General features: G+C 40.4%; 1 protein-coding gene across 1 annotated transcript in view; it reads right to left on the bottom strand.

The window, feature by feature from the left end:
• Positions 1–12671: 12671 nt before the first annotated feature.
• EAF2 (ELL associated factor 2) overlaps positions 12672–22203 on the bottom strand; it is a 46491-nt gene continuing 36959 nt past the window's right edge. Inside the window, exon 6 of the mRNA XM_056109420.1 lies at positions 12672–13137. Coding sequence (XP_055965395.1) covers positions 13091–13137 — 47 coding nt within the window. The 3' untranslated portion in view covers positions 12672–13090. The remainder of the gene's footprint in view (positions 13138–22203) is intronic.

Below are 22203 nucleotides of genomic sequence, written 5' to 3' on the forward strand. Positions count from 1 at the left end.
CTGGTTCAACTCTTTTGGAAAACAGTATGGACAATTCGCAAAAAATTAGAAATTGAGCTCCCATTTGACACAGCAATACCACTCCTGGGAATATATCCCAGAAAGGCAAAAAAGTATAGTTGAAGTGACATCTGCACTTGTATGTTCATTGCAGCACTGTTTACAATAGCTAGAATCTGGGAAAAACCTGAGTGCCCAAGAACAGATGACTGGTTAAAGAAACTTTGGTACATCTACACAATGGAGTACTATGTAGCTGTTAGAAAAGATGAAGTCATGAAATTTACATACAAGTGGTACTACATGGAAAGTATCATGCTAAGTGAAATTAGTCAGAAAGAGAGGGACAGACATAGAAATATTGGTTTCATCTGGGGAATATTAAGTAACAAAATAGGAGACTAACACCCAAGAATGGCCAAGATAAGTAGCAGGAGGTTTACGCCATGGCTTGGAGGCCAGCCGCACATGCTAGGGGAAAAGGCAGCTCAGATAGAGAAGGGGGCACCAAATAAAGGGTATTAGGAGGATCCTTCCAGGATGGGAGATGCATGCTGAGAGTAGACTATAGACCGAACATGATTGCCACTCCATGCCTCTTTTGCAAACCACAGCACCCAAAAGGAGAGAGAGAACAAATGGGAATGCCCTACCACAGAGGCAGGGGGGGGGTGGGGGGGGGGGGTTCTGGGATTAGTGGTTGTGGAGAATGGGCACTGGTGGAGGGATGGGTATTCGATCGTTGTATAACTGAAACCCAAGCACAAATATTTGTAAGTGTACCACTTTACCTCATGGTCCTTCACTAATAAAAATTTAAAAAAAAAATAAACTGGGAAGCATCTCATCACCTAACTTGAAATTATAATATGAAGCTTTAGTGATCAATATAGTGTGGTACTGGAATAAGGATAGAGACTCAGACCAAATTAGTCAAATTCCCATATATATGCTCAGTCGATTTTTAACAGAGGAGCTGAGAGCATGAAATGTAATAAAAACAACTTCTTCCACAAACGTTGGTGGGAAAACTGGATGACTGAGAACAGTTTTATAAAAAATTAAAGCTGGATCCAAATCCCAAAAGTCAATCCAAAGTGGATCAGACCATAATCTATAAAGTGATTTGAGAAAAGAAACGTGAGCAAGATATGAAAACAGACTATGGAATTGGAAATTTTACTCACCAATGCCCTTCTGATAAGGGGTTAATATCAAAGATATACAGGGAATTAGTAGAACTTTACAAGAAAGTATCATTCAACCCCATCAAAAAAAATGGAGAGAAGAAATAAACAGAAACTTCCTCAAAAAATAATTTGAATGGCCAAAAGACACATGAAAAAATGCTCTTCATCACTAATCATCAGGAAGATGCAAATCAGAACAACAGTAAGATACCATCTCACACCACAGAGACCGTCATACATCCAAAAGAGCAAGAATAACCTGTCATGGCACAGATGCGGGGAGAAAGGGACTCTCCTTCAATGTTGGCAGAAATGCTGACTGGTCCAGCCTTTTTGGAAAACAATATGGACATTTCTCAAAATACTAGAAATTGAACTCCCATTTCACCCAGAAATATCACTTCTAAGAATATGCACGGTGGGCCCAAAAACACACAGCAGAAACACCGTCTGCATTCCAATGTTCATTGCAGCACTATTCACAATAGCTATAATCTGGAAACAATCTGAGTGCCCAGGAACAGAAGACTAGATAAAGAAACTATGGTGCATTTATGCAGTGGACTACTAAGCAGCAGTTAGGAAAAAACGGAGTCTTGAAATTTGCTTAGAAATGAATGAATCTGGAGAGTACCACTCTGAGTGAAATGAGTAAGAAGGAGAGGGACAGTTATAGAATGACTGTTCATTTATGGTAGATAAAGATGCATAATAGAAGTCTAATATCAGGGCCAGGGAAAACAAGGGCTAGGAGGGCCGGTCAATGGTTTGAATCTACCACAAGTATGTGTGGATAGAGAGAAGGTATGATAGAGAAGAGACCAGTATGACAATAATAATTGGAAATGATCACTCTGGACAAGAATTGAGTGCTAAAAGTAGGTAAAGGGATATTCCTGATAACATTTCAGTATCTGTGTAATCACAAAATAAATGAGAGTAGGTGGCTGTGGCAGCATGGTCTCTGGCCCGCCACATGTGTTCAGTGACCATGAGCCACTTCCCCACCTTGGCTTGCAGCCACTGCCAACAGACCCATGAAGGAGGGAACAGGGTCACCAGGCTGGTTGATGATCAGTTACCATTTATTCCATTCTCCCCATGCACCTGTTCCAGTCTCACTAAGCTCCCCATTCCAGTCTCACACTGCCCCTCATTCCCTTCTCCTCCTGGCCCCCATGCTAGTCTCTCCATGCTCTGTCTTTTTTAAAAATTTTTTAAAAAATTGATTTATTGAAACACTGTGAGAAAAGTTACAAAGCTTTCAGGTTTAAGTCTCGGTCAAACAATGATCAAACACCCATCCCTTCAACAGTGCATATTTTCCACCACCAAGAACCCCAATATACTCCCCATCCCACCTCTCCTGATGACTGTAAGGCAGACGATTTCCACTTAACTCTCTCTCTCTCTCTCTCTACTTTGATTACATTCATTATTTCGACAAAAGATGCACCATTATTAGTTGGAATTTTCCCCCAACAATCAGACCTGCTGAAAAGGCATTGTAAAACAATTTGTTTTCTATTGCTGGTTATGAAGACCATATAATGTCACGCGGCCACTATCGTGGCCATGCGATTTTGTATTTCTGATATATTACTAATTAAGTCTGGAGGGATTTCTGCCAAAAGCCACATAGTTACGAGATTGGTTTGTGTGCCTCTGGGCCTATGGCCGTGCTGGAGAGCCACTTGTGGGGGGCAACTCTTGGCCTTCACGGGGCAGGAAGGACGTGCCAGTTTTGCGCCCCATTCCATGAGGCCGCAGTCGCCCCATCACTGCCAGCTCATACGTGACTGTCTAATAAGCTCTGAGGCGCTGGCCACCGTGCTGCCGGGGGGGGGGGGGGGGGTGAGGGGGAAGGCGGAAGAGACAGACACTCTTTCCCTCCCAGGGGGGCACAGCGCCATAGTTCAATGCATAGTCCATTCACATTTCTGCTGAAAGCTGCTTGGCTCTGAATTAGGTCCATGTGCCTCTGGGACCATGACCGTGCCAGAGAGCCGCTTGTGGATGGCAAAACTCGGCCTCAGCAGGGTGGGAAGGATATGCCAGTTCCGCCATTCCATCCCATGAACTCCGTGCTCTTGTCTTGCAGCCTTCATTTAGTGCCCAGCCTCCAAGCATTGAGGGTAGAAACTACACCCAGGTCCAACTGATCTCCTGCTGCCAGGAGATCTGCTCAAGGATGAAATGCCACCTAGGGGTGTTTCTCCTTTTCTTAGTCCAATAACCATACAAACATTCATCTTAATTCTACTTCTTAATATTAGTCATTTTGTACAGACAAGTAAAAGATACATTAAGCTTGTAGGCTGGCTCTCCTGGGGACATCTCGCTATAAATCCCAGACTACACTGGTCAGCCAGATTAGTCTTTCCTAACCCTAGCAGGGTCCTAATCCAGTTGTTACTCTTTGGATCATGGCATAATTTGTCCATGACCAGACTCTAAACTTACAGTTGAGTATTATGGATCTTGACCTGGCCCATTTTGATACCAGGGTAGCTCACACCTTGCCCTGGGTCCATCCAGTCTTCATCAGGACCCTGCTTTTGGGGTGCTAGTAATTAAGGGCAACTGAGGATTAAGTCGAGAAAACAGATACCTAGGAGTGAATATTATTTGGAGTCAATTAACCTCACGTTACACAAGCATAGCATTAATTGTCTTCCTGTGTCTATACAAAAAACACATTGCTCTAAAGTAAACTATGCAAAAGGACACAAGGAGAAGAGAAAAGCAATATTTCACTTAGAATTACAAATCAACAGAGTCTGATTTGGAGATAAAGGTGATTGAAGGGTTTGGGAAGCAGAGCACAGACAAGAAGTTAAAGATAAACACAGAGGAATAGGAGTGCCTCAGGAGCACTGTGATGGGTGTAACCAAATAAACCTAAGCTCCCTGAGACGAGGGAAAAAAGACAAACCAAAGTAATCTTTCTCATTATGTGTCTAGCCCATCTGATTTTCTTTGGCAAATGAGACAGCGTCCCTGATTCTTGACCATCCAGGAGGTTGAAACTCCAGATTCTTTCTCTCATTTCAGTGAAACATGATATTCCATGCATAGCTCTTTTGATTCCTCTTTGGAAGACCTGAATAGTTCTCATCCTGTTTTCATAGGGCCCAGGTCTCTGAGGCATATGTTAATGTAGGAAGAACTGTGGAATCGATGAGATGTGCCCAGAGCCAGTGGTTCTTCACCCTCTTAGCTGTTTCTTTGATGCTCTTGAAGGCATTTCAAGCCACTGTCTTTCTCCTGTGCACCTCAGGTGCCAGGTCATTTGTCATGTTGACTTCTCGACCTAGGTACACCTAACTGTTGCATTTGGAGATGGTCATTCCGTTGAGAGTGTATGGAACGTTCAGAATGAGACTGTATCTCATAAACATTGTCTTCGTAAGATTCAGCTGTAGTCCGACCTTTCCACACTCACAGTCGAAGTCGGCCAGCATTTGTGCCGCTTGGCTAATGTTTGGTGTTATTAGAACAATGTCATCAGCAAAGCGGAGGTGATGTAGTTCCCGACCATCTATCTTCACTCCCATTCCTTCCCATTCCAGTCATCACATGACGTTCTTGAGGGTGGCAATGAAGAGTTTCAGTGAAATGGTATCACCCTGCCAAACCCCTCTCTTAAGATCAATGATCACTTCTTTGTAGAATGGTGAGATCCTGGTAGTGATTCTGTAATACAGCTCATGGAGTATCCTGATGTATTGAGTATGAATGCCCTGATTAGCTAGGGCTTCGATGACCGCTTCTGTCCAACAGAATCAAAGGCCTTCTTTAAATCAATGAACGTTAGATGGAGCAGCATCTTGAACTCCCAAGAAACCTCAATGACCTTGGTCACCATGTGGATATGATCAATCATGCTGAATCCTTTTCAGAACCCGGCTTGCTTGCATGGTTGTCCTTCATCTAGTGTTCTGACAAACCTATTCAGGATGACTCGCGAGAACAGCATGTAGATGACAGAGAGTAGGCAGATCAGGGGATAATTGCCAATGTCGTGGATGTCTCCCTTCTTGTACAGTAGTACAGTCCTGCTGATTTTCCATTTTTCCATTGGGACAGGACCTTGCCTTCAGACAGGTAGTGCGTGAAGAGTCAAGCCAGTGTATTGATGAGTACCAACAGCAGGTTCTTCAGGTGTTCAGGTCTGACCTTGTCTGGGCCAGGTGCTGTTCATTTCTTTACCGACAAAATGGCGTGTCGGATTTCAGAAGGGAGAACGTTGGGAATGACATATCCATCCTGTGGAATTTAGTGTGCGGGCAGGTGGACGTGGCTATCAAATAGATCTGAGTAGAAGTCATGGATAATCTTCTCCACTGCCCTTCTGGAAGATGTGATAGATCCATCAGGATGTCGGAGGGCAGTCATCTTGGTCGTGTAGTTGGCAAAGGACAGGCGGGCATTACGAATGCTTTTCCCGGCTTCTGCCGCATCTACCAGCACTGCTGCTCTTTTCTCTTTGAGGTCTTCCTTTATCACATCTCTGCACTGCTTTGCGAGCTCGGGTGTTCGCTTGCTGTTTCCTGAGGCATGTGGCAAATCACGTCGGGAAATAAGCTCAAGAATTTTTGAAGACAGGCTTTTTTAGTGGCTATCTCTCTATTGGTGTTCCTCGCACAATCATGGAGGTGCTGAACCTGCCAATCATATTCCTCGCAATGTTGTCAACGACAGCATCTTCCCATGTTGCCGCAATAGTGCCAAAGAGCTCCCAGTCAGTGGTCGTTCTGGAGTTCTCTTCTTAAACTTTGCAGCCCTTTGTCCCCGCTTTGTGAAGTAGAATTTTGCAAGAAGGAGACTGTGGTCTAATCCTGTTTGGAATTTTGGGACAACAGTGACATTGGTCAGGCAAAACCATCGATTGAATATGTGGTCAATTTCACTGTGGAACCATCCACCGGGAGACTCCCAGGTCCAACATTTACATTCGGTCTTCTGGAACTGTGAGTAACCATGAATGGTCTTGGTCTAATAATGAACTCAGACAGTCTCTCACCCTGTTCGTTCCATTCTAGGCCATGGGTCCCTATGTGGAGTTCTTCGACTGATCTTCTCGATCCTATGTTGGCATTAAAATCACCCACAATGATCTTGTAGAAGGTGTGCTCTTCTTATAGAACTTCTTTAGCTCCATGTAGACCTTCTCAATTTCTTCCATGTAGAACTTCTCAATTTCTCCTTCATCATAATTGGATGTTGGTGTGTAGACAACGAAGATAGAAACTGCCGGCAGTGAGCCACATCTATTCAAGTGTAATTGTCCAATTTGGGCTGTTAGGCATTTGAATAAATCAATGCTCCTAGCCAAGCTCATGTTGACAAGGACCCTGTTGCCTCCAACTTCTCTTTTGTCGCATATTCTGAGGAATAGTTCTTCTCCAATGTCGAAAATGGCGTGATATGATAGATGCTTTCTTGTCTCCGTCAGACCAATGATGTCGTACTTGATCTTTTGCGCTTTTACCAGCATGTCCTCAATGGATGCATCTGATGCCAGCATAAATGCATTGAAAGTACAGACAATCATTTTTGTCTTCCTTCGTTTTGGCAGTCTAGTTCGGCCTTGAGATTTTATCAGCCTCTCCTTCTTCATCCTTCTCAACGCTGCCATATTGGTGACTCCTTCAGGGTCAGAGGAATGTGAGAGAAAAAGTAAAAGTAAAAACCTTAAGGATCCATTGAAGTCATGTATTTATTTTTAAATTTTACTTTAAGTATCGGTCACGGTCATGGTCCTCCCGTTGTTCATTGATTTGCTCGAGCGGGCCCAGTAACGTCTTCATCATGAGACTTGTTGTTACTGTGTTTGGCATATCGAATACATCATGGGTAGTTTGCCAGGCTCTGCCGTGTGGGTGAGAAACTCTCGGTAGCCTGCCGGGCTCTCCGAGAGGGGCAGAGGAATCAAACTCGGGTCGGCCATGTTGGCCACTTGTAAGGCAAATGCCCTACCGCTGTGCTATAGTTAACAATTCCTTTAATAGTTTCTTGTATAAATCATTCCAGCACCACACACTCCACTAAAATATCTGCTTCCCTCCGCCATTATCTCAGTTGCACCCTTCTATCCTATCTCCAATCCTCCCAACCTCCCACACCCTCGTCCATCCTCTCTTCCTTGGCAAGCTTCCTACCGAAGACCAGTTTGCAGTTAATGATGTCTTTGGGCATGTTATTGCTCTACTATGGCTTTTTATATCCAACACATGAGAGAGACCATTCTGTGTCTGTCCCTCTTTGATCTTCACTCACCACGACACTTTTCAAGGTCATCACGTGGCAACAAAGTGCATTATTTCATCTTTTTTCTTTTCATAGCCAAGAGTAGTATTCTATTGTATATATGTACCATAGTTTGTGTATCCAGTCATCTGTCCTTGGACACTTGGGTTGTTGCTAGATCTTGGCTATTAAAAACAGTGCTGAAATGAACATAGGTGTTCAAATGTCGTTTCTGAAGAGAGTTTTTTGTTCCTTAAGAGTAAATGTCAAGAAGGGGAATTGCTGGGGGTATGGTACTGCAACCTGATCGTTGATGTCAAGAGAGGGGCTCGGCAGGGTGATACCATTTCACCGAAACTCTTCAGTGTCACCTTCGAGAACATCATGCGATGACTGGAATGGGAAGGAATGGGAGTGAAGATAGATGGTCGGCAACTACACCACCTCCGCTTTGCTGATCACATTGTTTTAATAACACCAAACATCAGCCAAGTGGCACAAAGGCTGGCCGACTTTGACTGTGAGTGTAGAAAGGTAGGACTACAGCCGAATCTTACGAAGACAATGTTTATGAGAAACAGCCTCGTTCCTGATACTCCATTCGCTCTCAACGGAATGACCATCTCCGAATGCAACAGCTATGTGTACCTAGGTCGAGAAGTCAACATGACAAATGACCTGGCACCTGAGCTGCGCAGGAGGAAGAGGGCGGCTTGGAACGCCTTCAAGAACGTCGAAGAAATAGCTAAGAGGATGAAGAATCTCCGGCTCCGGGCACATCTCTTTGATTCCACTGTTCTTCCTGCATTAACATATGCCTCAGAGACCTGGGCCCTACGCAAACAGGATGAGAACGCTATTTAGGTCTCCCAAAGAAGAATAGAAAGAGCTATGCTTGGAATATCACGTTTCACTCAAATGAGAGAAAGAATCCGGAGTTCCGACATCTGTCGACGATCAAGAATCAGGGACGCTGTCTCATTTGCAAAGGTGTCAAAAATCAGATGGGCTGGTCACGTAATGAGATTTAAAGACGACCGCTGGACTAGAGCTGTTACCGACTGGATTCCACGGGACGTCAAAAGACCGCGTGGCCGCCCACCTACCAGATGGTCAGACTTCTTCATCAAGATCATGAACGATCGGTTTGAGGCTCTTCATGTTCCCAGAGTGAACAGATGCCATTGAGCTACACTAGCACGCGACAGGGACAAATGGAGACGTTACTGGCACCCACTCGAGCAAATCGACGACTAACGGGAAGTTAAGTGATTAAGTGATTAAGTGATGGTGCTGCCAGCAGGTCAATCTGTACCTGTGAGGTGAGTGCATCAGCAGCCTGATGGCAACGTTAGACTTTCAGATACCCCAAAATTGCTGCTGTGTCTTTGGCTAGACCCAAAAAACTTGGGGCAAAGTTTACCAAGAAAGTAAACAGCCAAAAGTTAGGGATGTGGGAGACACACCCACAAACCACCTCTGGCTCAGCTATATAATTGGAGGCATGGCCTCTCTGGTTCCTGATCGAACTGCTTAATGGTCATGAGTCTCAGAAACGAATCTCAGAACCCAAAGGCTTTTGGCAGAAATGTGTCCTATTCCTGCAGTAGGTTACTGGTGTTGGGCCACTCCAAGTGGGAATAGGTTTTGTGCCTTGGCCTGTTCCCCCTGGTGGTCTGGTGACCGCCATCCTCCAGAGGCCACTGGACAGTCAGGTTTGGGCCTGCAGTGATGAGACACATGGGGCCTCACCACATGAGGATGGAGCCGAATCTTTCTCCCCATCCCAATGAGATTCCGAGTTGCCGCCTACAAATGGCCTCTCTGGCTCCTGATCAAGCTCATTAATAGCCATAATACCAGAGACTCAGAAACAAATCTTGAAACCAAGCAGCTTTTGGCAGAAATGCATCTGGACTGCATACAAGGTTGTGCCGGCTCAGAGCTTATTGGAAAGCCAGATATGAGCCAGCAGTGACTGGGCAACTGCAGTCTCATGGGAAGGAGGGCGGTATCAGCTTGTCCATCTCGCCTTACGGAGGTCACGAATTGCCCCCCACAAGCGGCTCTCTGGCACGGCCATGGCTCCAGAGGCAAAAGGACTTAATCCAGAGCCCGGAATCTTGCAGCAGAAAAGTGAATGTACCATGCGTTAAACTACGGTGCCATGCCTCCCCAGGAGGGAAAGGGTGTTGCTCCCTTCCGTCTTTTTCCCTTCTGGAAGCAAGGTGGCCCTCACCTCAGAGCTTATAGGAAAGCCAGGTATGAGCCGGCGGTGACAGGGCAACTGCAGTCTCATGTGAAGGAGGGCGGTACCGGCTCGTCCTTCACGCCCTACCGAGGTCACAAGTTAACCCCCCACAAGCGGCTCTCTGGCACAGCCATAACACCAGACACACAGAAACCAATCTCGTAATTATCTGGCTCTTTGAAGAAATCCAAAATCGTGGCCGCTTGACATTATATGATTCTCATAACCAGCTATAGAAAACAAAATATTTCACAATGCCTTTTCAGCAATTCTGATTGTTTGGGAGGAAATTCTAGACAATAATGGTGTATCTTTTGTCGAAATAATGAATGTAATCAATGTAGAGAAAAGTTAAGTAGAAATCATCTGCCTCACAGGCATTTGAAGGGGTGGGAGGGGGTATACTGGGGTTCTTGGTGGTGAAAAATGAGTACCGGTGAAGGGAAAGGTGTTTGATCATCGTATGACCAAGACTTAAACCTGAAAGCTTAGTAACTTTTCCCACAGTGATTCAACAAATAAATATAAAAATTTTAAAAAATTTAAAAAATTAAGGTGGAGTTCATGCCCAATTCAATCAGCTAATCAGTGGCTGAAGAAATAGCAGTACTCCTACAAAAAAAAAAAAGAAGTGGAATTGCTAGGTTATAAATAGGTGTTCAAGTTTAAGTTTTTGACATGAGTCTATTGTTTTCTCAAAAGGCTGAAGCAGACAACATTCCTACCAGATGTTAATGGGGGTCATTTTTCCCCACAGCCACACCAATACTGGTTGTTTTTGTTATTTGCAATGTGTTCCAGTCTTGCTTATGTGACATGATGACATTTCATTACTGTTTTGATTTTCATTTCCCTAATAAGTGATAAAGAACACTTTTTCATATACCTTTTGGGAATTTCTTTGATGAAGATTGTTCCTCTCCCACCCACCCCCATTAACATTTTTATTGAAATTTAGATTTTAATTTTTAATTTAATTTGGTTTTTTTTTTTTTGCTTTTTGGGTCACACCTGGCGATGCACAGGGGTTACTCCTGGCTCATGCACTCAGGAATTACTCCTGGCGGTGCTTGGGGGACCATATGGGATGCTGGGAATCAGACCCGGGTCAGCCACGTGCAAGGCAAACACCCTACCCACTGTGCTATCGCTCCAGCCCCTAGATTTTAATTAATTAAAAAAATTGAATCACCATGAGATATAGAATTACAAAGCAGTTCATGGTCAGGTTTCAGTCATACAACATTCCAACACCTGTCCCTCCACCAGTGTACGTTTCCCTTGTAAAGTTCTACCAGTGCTTTATATATCTTGCATTGTCAGAGTCGTGGTGGGTAAATATTCTCTACGAGTCTGTGGGATGTCTTTACTTTTCTGGGCTACTCTTTTGTGATACAGACGCTTCTTGGTTTAAAGTAGCCCTATGTAGCTTTGCTTTCACTGTCTAGGCTTAATGGCATTAACTCACTGAAGATGCCTCTAGATTCAATTCCATGAAATGTTCTTTCTATGTTTTCCTCAATATGATTCATACATTCAGGTCTAATGTTGAGGTCTTTAATACGTTTGGATTTGTCTTGTGAGCATGGTGTTAGAAAGGGTTTTGAGATATTTAGAAAAGCCTAGAGGCTACAAAAACACTCCTATAAATAATAAGCTATAGCGTAAAACAGCAGGCTACAAAATCAATGTATAGAAATCTGTGGATTTTCTATATGCAAATACTGGAATATGAGAGGGAAATTGAAAGAACAACTCCAGTTGACTAATCTTGGAAGAGATGCAAGACAAGCTGCTAAAATTCACAGTACAATGATCTCCTGGCTGAAAACTCTGGGGCACCCTCAGAAGGAGGTGGGCTGATCTGACAAAGCTCTGGCAGTTGCACCTACATCCCACAGCTGCTGCCACGCCAATGGCCCATCTACACTACTTCACCACTCATCTCTGAAGAGGTTCCAAAGTGACAAAAATTCAAGGTACACTGGTTTTCAATCTGAAAGAAAACTCTGGGGTCTTCTCAGAGTTGGCGCAGGCAGTTCCCCCCTACCCCAATCCTCCTGGCTTCCCTGAAAGCCACAGACATCAGAATGTAAACTCATGCCCAGCTTTATATTCATAACTAAATCTTCGAGGAGATACAAGCCTAGCTGCTAAAACTTATAGGCACACTATTCTCCCAGCTGAAAACTGGGATGTCCTCAAGAGAGGGGCTGGGCCAAGCTCCTGCCTTGTTGAAGCCCTGGCACCAGCAGCCACATCACACAACTGCTACCATGCCAATGGCCCAACTCTATTGCTTCACAAGTAATCTCTGCTGATACACCAAAGCAATGGAAATTCCAGATGCACCAGTTTTCAGGCTGAAAGTACTTCTGGAAGTACTTCTAGAAGCCCCGGAAGTCACATCCAGATCCCACTGATGCCACAGTATAAATCTGTCAACCCTATTCTACAGATCCTGGAGTTCTCGGGCCACAAGACATCTCCAGATTATAGCTAACATCCCAGTAGGAGCATACAAATTAGACAGGAAAGCAACAAAGAAGCCAACTAAGTTCAATAAACAAAAACAATAACACAGAAGGCTCAACTACCAACAGAAACATATTCTCAGGTATATGGAGAGTTTATCTTCAATAAAGGAGCAAGTGGAGCCTCTTTTATGCTTAAAATAGGGGACTATACTAATTAGAAAAGATGTATGCATGTCTGTGTTCATTGTAGTGCTATTTATAATAGACAAGCTATGGAACAATTCAAGTGCCCAAAGGCAGATGATGGATTAAAGAAGATGTGATAAATAGAATATTACACAGATATAATAAAAGATAATTTTTTATTTTTATGACAACACAGTTACATACTGTAAGGGAATGTGCTATGCAAAGTAAGTTATAAGGAAGAAAAAAACTAAATGATCTCACTCATGGACCCCAAAACCCAAACAACCAAACAAAATATAGTCACCAAATTTACAGAAAAAAAGAGAACAAACTGGTTTTCAGAAGAAAAGAGGTCAAAAGGTACAAATTTTTAGTTGTAAGATAGACAAGTACTATAACATGATAATAGTTAGAACTAATGTAGTATATATATGTATATGTACATGAAAGTCGTTAAGTAAATAAATCCTAAGAGTTTCATTGCAAGCATTTTTTTTTCCTTTTTCTTCTTTACTTTCTCTTTGCTGTTACTAGACAATGAATGAACCACTGGTGGCAATCATTTCAAAATACATATAAATCAAACCACCAAACAATTGCCTTGAACTTACATAGCAATGCATGCCAATCCTCTCAAATAACTGGGAAAAAGTTGGTACATTTTCTTTAGCCTTAGAAAATTTTATTAATATATAATAAAGTGTCACATGTCGTTATAGTTGAATTTTTCTTTAGTCATCACTGTCACTTCCTGAATCGCTCAGTTGCAAATCATTTCCTAAAATGAAATAGCAAAATTATATTTTTTAAATATTTAATGTTTAATAACATAAACTTTATGCAAAGAAACCCCAAATACTGTCCTTTAGCCAACATTTTCATTAACAATCAGTTGTTAATAATATATTCAGTCATAGTAATAGAAATTCAAATAATTTATACTGACTATAAAGCAAAAGCAATTAATCTTCAGCACAGTTTTAGTGTTGGCATTTACTTTAATTCTCTCATACCAACACCAAGTTTCCTTTTTACATCACTGATTAAATTAGGAGAATGAGAGAAAAAAAAATCTCAGGGCTAGGACGAAGAGATGTTACTGGGGCCTACTCAAGGCAATCGACGAATAACAGGATGGTTGTGATTGACTGTGATTGATTAAATTAAATCGGACTGTATCCTTTTGCTTATTTTTGTTTTGTTATTTTGGGGCCATAGCTGACTGTGCTCAAGGTTTTCTCCTGGTTCTGCACTTGTGGATCACTCCTCTCAGAGCTCAAGGAGCCATATGAGATGCCAGGGATTGAACCCAGCTCAGCTATGTGCAAGGCAAGGGCCACACCCTCTGTTCTATTGCTCTGGTGCAGATGTATCGCTTCTTGATCTTCAAAATATATTACAAATCTTACCAGTTAACACCATCTCTCGCCTGAACAAACTGAGTCAAGCCAGTATTGTTATTATTTTATTTTTATTTTTTACTCCTGGCTCATCACTGTATCACTGTCATCCCGCTGTTTATCTGTTTACTCGAGTGGGCGCCAGTAACGTCTCCATTCGTCTCAGCCCTGAGATTTTAGCAGCCTCTCCTTACTCATCTTTCCCAACGATGCTGTACTGGAGGCTCTTTCAGGGTCAGAGGAATGAGACCTGTTATTGTTACTGTTTTTGGCTATCGAATACGTCATGGGTAGCTTGCCATGCTCTGCCATGTGAGCACTCCTGGCTCATGCACTCAGGAAATACTCCTGGTAGTGCTCGGGGGACCATATGGGATGCTGGGAATCAAAACTGGGTCGGCCACATGCAAGGCAAACGCCCTACCTGCTGTGCTATTGCTCCGGCCCCAAGCCAATATTATTTCTTATGTGAGAAATTGAAGTTATATGAATTCTTTGATTGCTTACTTCTTTCACAAAATTTTAGTCTATCCGGTAATATACCAGACTGTTCAAATCAGGTAACTGCTTAAAAAATTTCCAGTGAACTTCCATTAAACTTCAAATAAAATCTTTTTTTTTTATTACCTCAAAACATAGTCTTCTTGATATCTGTCTGATCTACTTTCTTACCATTCTTGTTTTTCATCATTCTGGTCCAGATACAGTGGTTCTTGCAGCCAGAGAACACAATAACACAACGCTGCTGCCTTCAGCCATTTACATTAGTTCTTCCCTGAGCCTGAACAGTTCCCCACAACTCCCTGTTTCCATGAGTTTTTACATTTAGATCTCTGTTTAAATTTTAATCCCTCAAGGAGACCTCTTCGAGTAATATAGAGTATTACTTACTTACTAAAGTACTGTACTTACTAAAGTACTGTAAGTACTTTAAAAAGAATTTGATTTAGGGTTTGAGAGAAAGAAAAAAGTGAAGAATGACCCCCTATGTTTGTGGTCTAAACAAATGACTAAGTGGTTATGCAATTTAATGAGATGAGTAACACCAGTGGGCAAGTCTATGGGAGGAAAAGCATGAGTTAATTTTTGAAACTGTGAAAATTGCATTAGTAGTTCTGAGAAAATGTTCTCAGAAAAAAGTATAAATATATATGTATTTATTTATATATACTATATAGGCAATTGGATACACATTCTGAAACTCAACAAGGTAAGAGCTGGAAATAAAGATTTTGAAGCTATAGAACTGAGTAAAGTTATTTAGGCAGTAAATTGTAACAGTTTAAAAGATTATTGTATTTGTAACTCCCCCACATCAACAAAACTTAGCACATTTTTAAGTAATTACCAAATTTAAGAATAGTTTTAAGCCGTGTAAAGTTGTAAGGTATCTCAGTTCACTGTAGCAACTCTAGGACCAATTACATCATTTGATTGAAAACAAAAAATCCCCTGTTAAAACTCTTCCTGGTTCCCATGACAACTTTATCATTTCTATTTTTATACAACTATTGTTTGAGGTAAAAATTTTCAACTAGATGTAATTAATGTCTGTAAAATAAGATTCACATGCAACACAAACATGTTGAAGTCACAAACAAGGGTGCCATCATGCTATTAGTTGAAATGCTGTTAGTTTTTAAGACAGATGAAATATTATCCTCTAAATGTGAGATACTTAGTAAATAAAATGCTTTAAATGAAATGATAATATCACTTAGAAAAAGAATTTAGATATAGCTAAATTTTGCAAAATTTCATCTAGTTCTCAATAAAAGCAATACTGCCCCCTAGGAGATGATATAGGCATTTATATAAGGGAATTTTTTTTGCATTTGTAAATAGTAGAAGAGAAATGTCAGAGAACTAAATTTTAGAAATTAAAGGCATTTTTGACACAAATTTTACGTTCATTTACATTTAGAATTTAAAGTAACTTTCACATATGCAACAATTCTGAAAACTAAGAGAGAACTTTGTTGTTCCTTTAAAATTTTAACAAAAATTTTCTTTATAAAATTGCCTTGCAAACAATACAAGTACTGCTCATTATATTTTGAACAACCAAAGGAGCTCAGTACTTGTTTGAGCAAATCTATGAACATTCAAACATATAATTTTCTAACAATGTTGAACGATTAAAAAGAAAAATTGTTGACAATATGTAATATATGTTATCTTCCTTCTCTTAATTCCAAATGTATTGATTAAAAGTAAATGTAAATACAAGACTACCTCATTATGTCTTCTGGCACAAATTCAATGTTTCAATAGTTACAAAGTGCCATCGACATATATTACTTTGCTAGGAATTATTTAGTTTCTTACTATTACATCAAATTTATCTATTTATAAAGGTATGTTCCTAAATGATAGTAAGCAATGAAATTCATTTCAAAATAGTAAATGGAACTTAAAAACATGTCACAGGGTTATAGATATAGCTCAGCAATAGAGTATGCATAAGATCCTGGCTTTGATTTTGATTCACAGTCCACAGAAAACAAAGAAAGTAAGTTAAAAAATGGGGATATTGACTCAGGTTGATAAATGGAATGACTGCAGTAACAACAAGGGTTTCCTCTTATTAGGAAAATTCTAGTTGGGATAAAATACATCAAGTATTCACTTAAGAAAAAAGTATTCCCAAATGGCTATTACCTGATATTTAATTAAATACAAGATATTTAATTTTAAATGTCATTTTTGTATCCACCATGCTTCTAAAATATTTTATTATGCTCTCTAGTGTGTTGATTTGCTTGGATCTTAAAAGCAAGGAATATTCTGTTTCTTCTTTCAAATTCTTATACCTCACTTTCAAAATCCCATTTTACTGCATTTTCTGGAATCTTCAACATCAGTAGAAATCATAATAGTCATCCTTGTTTCTTACTTCAAGATTCATCCTTGAATTTTTATGAGTATAATTAATAGTGGCAGTAATTTTGATTTTTGTAATAAACTTTGATGATACTAAGTTTTTTAGTTTAAAATGAATAAATATTGACAATATTACTTGTGAAATTAAAATGTATTGAAATGATGGCTTTACACCTACAGTTTGTTAATATGGTGAATTCCATTAACACTATTACAGCTATTTAACATGTTTCATGTATTTTGTGACCTTATTTGGTCATGGTTTAGCTTGTTTAAGTACATTAGTTATTTAGTTTGCTATCACTGTCACTGCCCTCCCATTGTTCATCAATTTGCTCAAGCAGGCCCAGTAACATTGTGAGACTTGTTGTTACTGTGTTTGGCATATCAAATACGTCCCAGGGAGCTTGCCAGGCTTTGCCGTGTGGGCGAGATACTCTTGGTAGCTTGCCAGGCTCTCTGAGGGGGGTGGAGGAATCAAACTCAGGTCTAATCTTATTTAATAATTTGTTTTCTTTTAGGAAAAGCCTGGGTCACTAATTTGGATTGGTTTTAGAGCTACTTGGGGGATCATAGATTGACGGGAATCAAAACTCAGGGTCTCACATATGCAACAGGGTTGTGCAATACCACTGAGCCATATTCCAGGCCCTTATGTAGCCACAGTCTTATGTGAAATTAGTCTATAATAATTTTTGTCTTATTTCTGTCTAGTTTGATATTAAGATTCTTCTAAAATTATGAAAATGAGTGGTTTCCTTCTTTTCAATTCTATCAAACAGTTTATAGAAGCTTAAAATATTTGTTTCTTAAAGGAGTTGTTAATACTCATCTGGAAACATATTTCCAGTCTCTTCAGGAAATGAAAATAAAGTAGGAAAGAGAGAGATATGTTTACTGTTTTCTTTAAGCTTTTAATTTATCTTTGAGTTCCAGAGACACATAAAGAATCTCCAAACTGAGCAGCTCGCTGCACAGATGCATCTGGACTTTAAGCCAGATCGGCTTCACCGGGTGCCTCAGACAGGGGTAGGTGTCATCCTTCCACCTGCCCCCTAAAAACCCCAGCGGCCGCCAACTTCCAGAACCCAGATACACAGGTTCAGTGATGACAAACTCCAGGTCTCAAGGGATAGGGGATTGACCAGGCCCTCTCATCTCCCATCTTCATGGGACCCTGGAGATCACGCCTAGAAAATGCCCCTGGCTGCGACTTATGTTTCTTAACAGCCATGATCCAGAGACACACAAAAGAATCTCTAAACCAAGCAGCTCGCTGCAGAGATTTCTCCAGACCCAAACTGTCTAAAATTTTAGAATTCCAGGAGCATGTAGCCACTCTTGCAGCTATGTGACATATTATGCTATTCATAACAAGCAATACAAAAGAGTTTGGGGGAGACTGTCTTCCGTACAGGCAAGGGGAGTGGTGGGATGAAGGGGATACTGGAGTGTAGGATAACACTGATGCTGGAGTGTAGGATAACACTGTTTTGTCCTTCCTCAGGTAGCTTAGGTTTATTGGGTCACACCAATCCTAGTGCTACCAGTCTCTCCCATTACTCTGCTTATCTGTAAACTCTTCTCTGTGCTCTCCTCCCCAGCCAGTTAATCACCTTTTCTCCCTAATCGGATACTGTTAGCTTGTAAGCAGATCCTTCTAAGGACACTGAACTTACATTGTAAATTATGTCTTTTGCATAGTTTACCTTAAAGCAATGTCTTTTCTGTATGGACACAGGAATACAGTTAATATCATGCTTTGTAACTTGGGAGTTGATTGACTCTGAATAATATTTACTTCTGGGCATCTGCTTTCTTGACTCAGGCGCCCTTAGTTCCTAGCACCCTAAAAGCAGGGTCCCGACGAGGGACTGAATGGACCCAAGGCAAGCTGTGAGCTACCCTGCCATTGAAATGGGCCAGGCCAAAGCGCCACAATACTCAACTATAAGTTAAGGGCATGGTCATAGACAAATGCTGTCATGATCCAAAGGTAACTACAAGACTAGGACCCTGCTGGGGCTAGGAAGACTAACTTGGCCTGAGGACTGCAGAATATATAGTGAGATGTCCTCAGGAAGAACCAAACTGTAAATTTATATCCTTACTGTGCTCATACAGAATGACATTGCTAGAAATATTAGAAGTAGATTTACTACAACTATTTAAGTAGATTACTAGCTGAGAAAAGAACATACCCTTGTTGGGATCCTAACCTTGAGTGGATCTCCTAGTAATCTGGAGTAATCTCTTTATTTTTTTATACTTTCTTTTTTTAATTTATTGTTAATATTTTATTGTTGACTTACACAGTCATGTTAATCCCTTCACTATAAAAGTTTTTGCATATCCTTCACTGCCCTTTTTTTTTATCATTTTTTTAATTAGTGAAACACCATGAGGTACAGTTATAGACTTATAAATTTTTGTGCTTGGGTTTCAGTTATACAATGATCAAGTACCCATCCCTCCACCAGTGCCCATCCTCCCCCACCACGGGTCCCAGCATCCCTCCCACCCCCCATCCACCCCCCCCGTCCCACCCTGCCGCTGTAACAGGGCATTCCCCCCCTATTCTCTCTCTCTTCTTTTGGGTATTGTGCTCTGCAAGAGAGGCATTGAGTGGCAATCATGTTTGGTCCACAGACCACTTTCAGCATGTCTCTCCCACCCTGGGAGGGTCTTCACAGCACCCTTTATTTGGTGCTCTCTTCTCTATCTGAGCTTCCTTTTCACCTAGCACATGTGGCTGGCCTTCAAGTCATGGAGCAAAATTCCTGGTACTACTAATATCAGCCATTCCTGTTGCTTTATGTTCCCCAGATGAATGCAATCTTTCTGTGTCTATCCCGCTCTTTCTGACTCATTTCGCTTAACATGATACTTTCCATGTAGTACCACTTATATGTAAATTTCATAACTTCATCTTTTCTAACGGCTACATAGTGGAGTAATCTCTTTAAATGAGATTTTATCCTTGAGTTAATCTCCTGGAGGAGTGGTCTTACCTCTCTTTGTTGATTTGTTAATGTTCAACCCAGCGTTGTGTACCCACCCTACGTGATTGCTATATAAAGTAAGACTGTAAGATCGGAAGGAGCTCGGGCTCCAGAGGGCAGAGTCAGAAGTGAGAGGGCTCAGGCTTGAGAGAGAGAAGCAGAAGGTGAGTGAAGATTGCAATAAATGACAATTGATATCGACCAGCCTGGCCCTCGTTCCTTCCTTCGTCTGCCCTTGGCCAACAGCCATCTTGATTCAGGCCGCACAGAGCGGCTCAAGAGCATCAAATGCGGGCGGTGAGATAGAGCCATCCAGAGAGCCTGCAAACACACAACCTTCAGCATGCTTAGTTTTTAACAGTGGAGGATGTGCACTGGTGAAGGGTTGGATGTTCAATCATTGTATGACTGAAACTCAAACAGGAAAGCTTTATAACTCTCACAGTGATTCAATAAAAAAAATTAAAATTAACATTCTGAATTTTTAAAAAAAGCAATGTGGAGTTTATGTCCAATTCAATCAGCTTAATCAATGAGTGAATAAATAGCAGTACTCCTACATTAAAAAAATTATCTTTGAGTCAAATTAAACTTTTCCCAGATAATCACCTATTTCCACGTCAAATGAACAGAAATGAAATTTCTGTACAATATTTTAAAAAAGACTGCTGACTCACTAATTCATTCATTATATTATTTGTGTCCTTCAAACTTCAATAGTCCTTGGTGATGTTGATTTTTTCCCCTAGTTTTCATTAAGGTAAGTTTTCATTTTATTGATTTCTTTGATATTTCTTTGTAATTACATTAATTTCTATTCCTATTTATTTATTTATTAATTTTTGCTTTTGGGGTCACACCCAAAAAGCAATGCACAGGGGTCACTCCTGGCTCTGCACTCAGGAATCACCCCTGGCGGTGCTCAGGGGACCATATGGGATGCTAGGAATCGAACCTGGGTTGGCCGCATGCAAGGCAAATGCCCTAACCACTGTGCAATTACTCCAAGCCCTCTATTCCAATTTATATTACTTTCCTTCTCTGCTTTAAGTTCTTCTAACCCTCAAGGTGAAATTTTCATTCACTTAATTTTGATTTTTTAAAAACAACACTATGTGGCTATACATTTCCTATATGTACCAAAGTTTGATTGCATACCCGAATACTGGAACATTATTTTGATATCGTTTAATTCTAGTGAATTTAATTTCATTGTGATTTTCATTTTTCTTTTATCAATTGATTTACCATTGGTTTATACTATTAGAAAGTTTCAAAGACTTAGCTTCACATCTCTCTGCCTATAACTGTCATCACTTCCTCTGTCAAAGTTCCAATGAACCAGCACTAAAATGGACCAGTGACCTCATACCTTAATAAATAATCATAGGACAGAGATAAAGTACAGCAGGTAGGGTGCTTGTCTTGCATAAAAACAAACTGATTTCTAGCACTTGTACGGTCCCCAGATCCTGCCAGGAGTGATTGCTAAGCACAGAGTCAGGAGTAAGCTCTGAGCATTGCTATTATGGTTCAAAACCAAAAAAAAAAAAAAAAAAGCATTATTAAGCAATTAATTTTTTTATCTACTTCTTATAGTTTTTAAGATCTACTTGTGTATCACCGGCATTAGTGCTCTGGCATTCACTACTTTAAAAATAATTTTCTATTGGCTTTGGAAATTTTAAAATTAAACATACCTTACAGGGACAATTTATTAAAAATTTATCCTTGACTTAAAATATTGAAGCATTTCAGGGAGTTAACTTTATAGTTCTATACATGTATAATTCTCAGCACTTGCATCACCTAAAGAAGACCCATTATCCATTCCGCTCTCCTTTCCTTTTCCTCAGGTAACCAACATAGTTTTCACTCACTTTAAAGGTTTTTTTGCTAGTTTAAATATTAGTATTCTAGATATGAATAAGATCATCCAGTAGTTGTCACTAGTGTTCTTAAAAATTTTAATTTATTTATTTTGGCTTTTGGACCACAGCCAATAATGCTCAGGGGCTACTCCCAGGTTGGTGTTTAGGGGATCATGTGTTGCTAAAGATTGAATGCAGTATGGAGTGCACGCATTCCAGTCAGCCCTTTGAGCTATCCCCAGAATCTCTAGTTTTTAACAAATATTAGGAATTTCTATTTATGTCATCTGCAAATAACAATTTACTTTTTTCCAATTTGGAATTATATATATATGTATATTTATTATATATTTTCATTTCCTGACTGCTCTGGGTACGACTTCTAAATCTATGTTGGATGGTAAAAAATAAGTTTTGGTAAAGGGAAATGTGCTTGATATTTGCATGACTGAGACCTAAACCTGAAAGCTTTGTAACGTTTCCCATGGTGATTCAATAAATAAATAAAAAAACAAATAAATAAATAAATAAAACCTATATATTAAAAAAATAAATAAATAAATAAATCTATGTTGGAGGTAGTAGTGAAGGGTGGAAATCCGTTTCTAGTATCATAATTTTTCAGCATGAGAATTATAATAGTTATGGGTTGTTATATATGATATTTTTATGTCTAAGTATTTTATTT

This window comes from Sorex fumeus, unplaced genomic scaffold (assembly GCF_029834395.1).
Source record: "Sorex fumeus unplaced genomic scaffold, SorFum_2.1 ptg000265l, whole genome shotgun sequence".
Lineage (NCBI taxonomy): Eukaryota > Metazoa > Chordata > Mammalia > Eulipotyphla > Soricidae > Sorex > Sorex fumeus.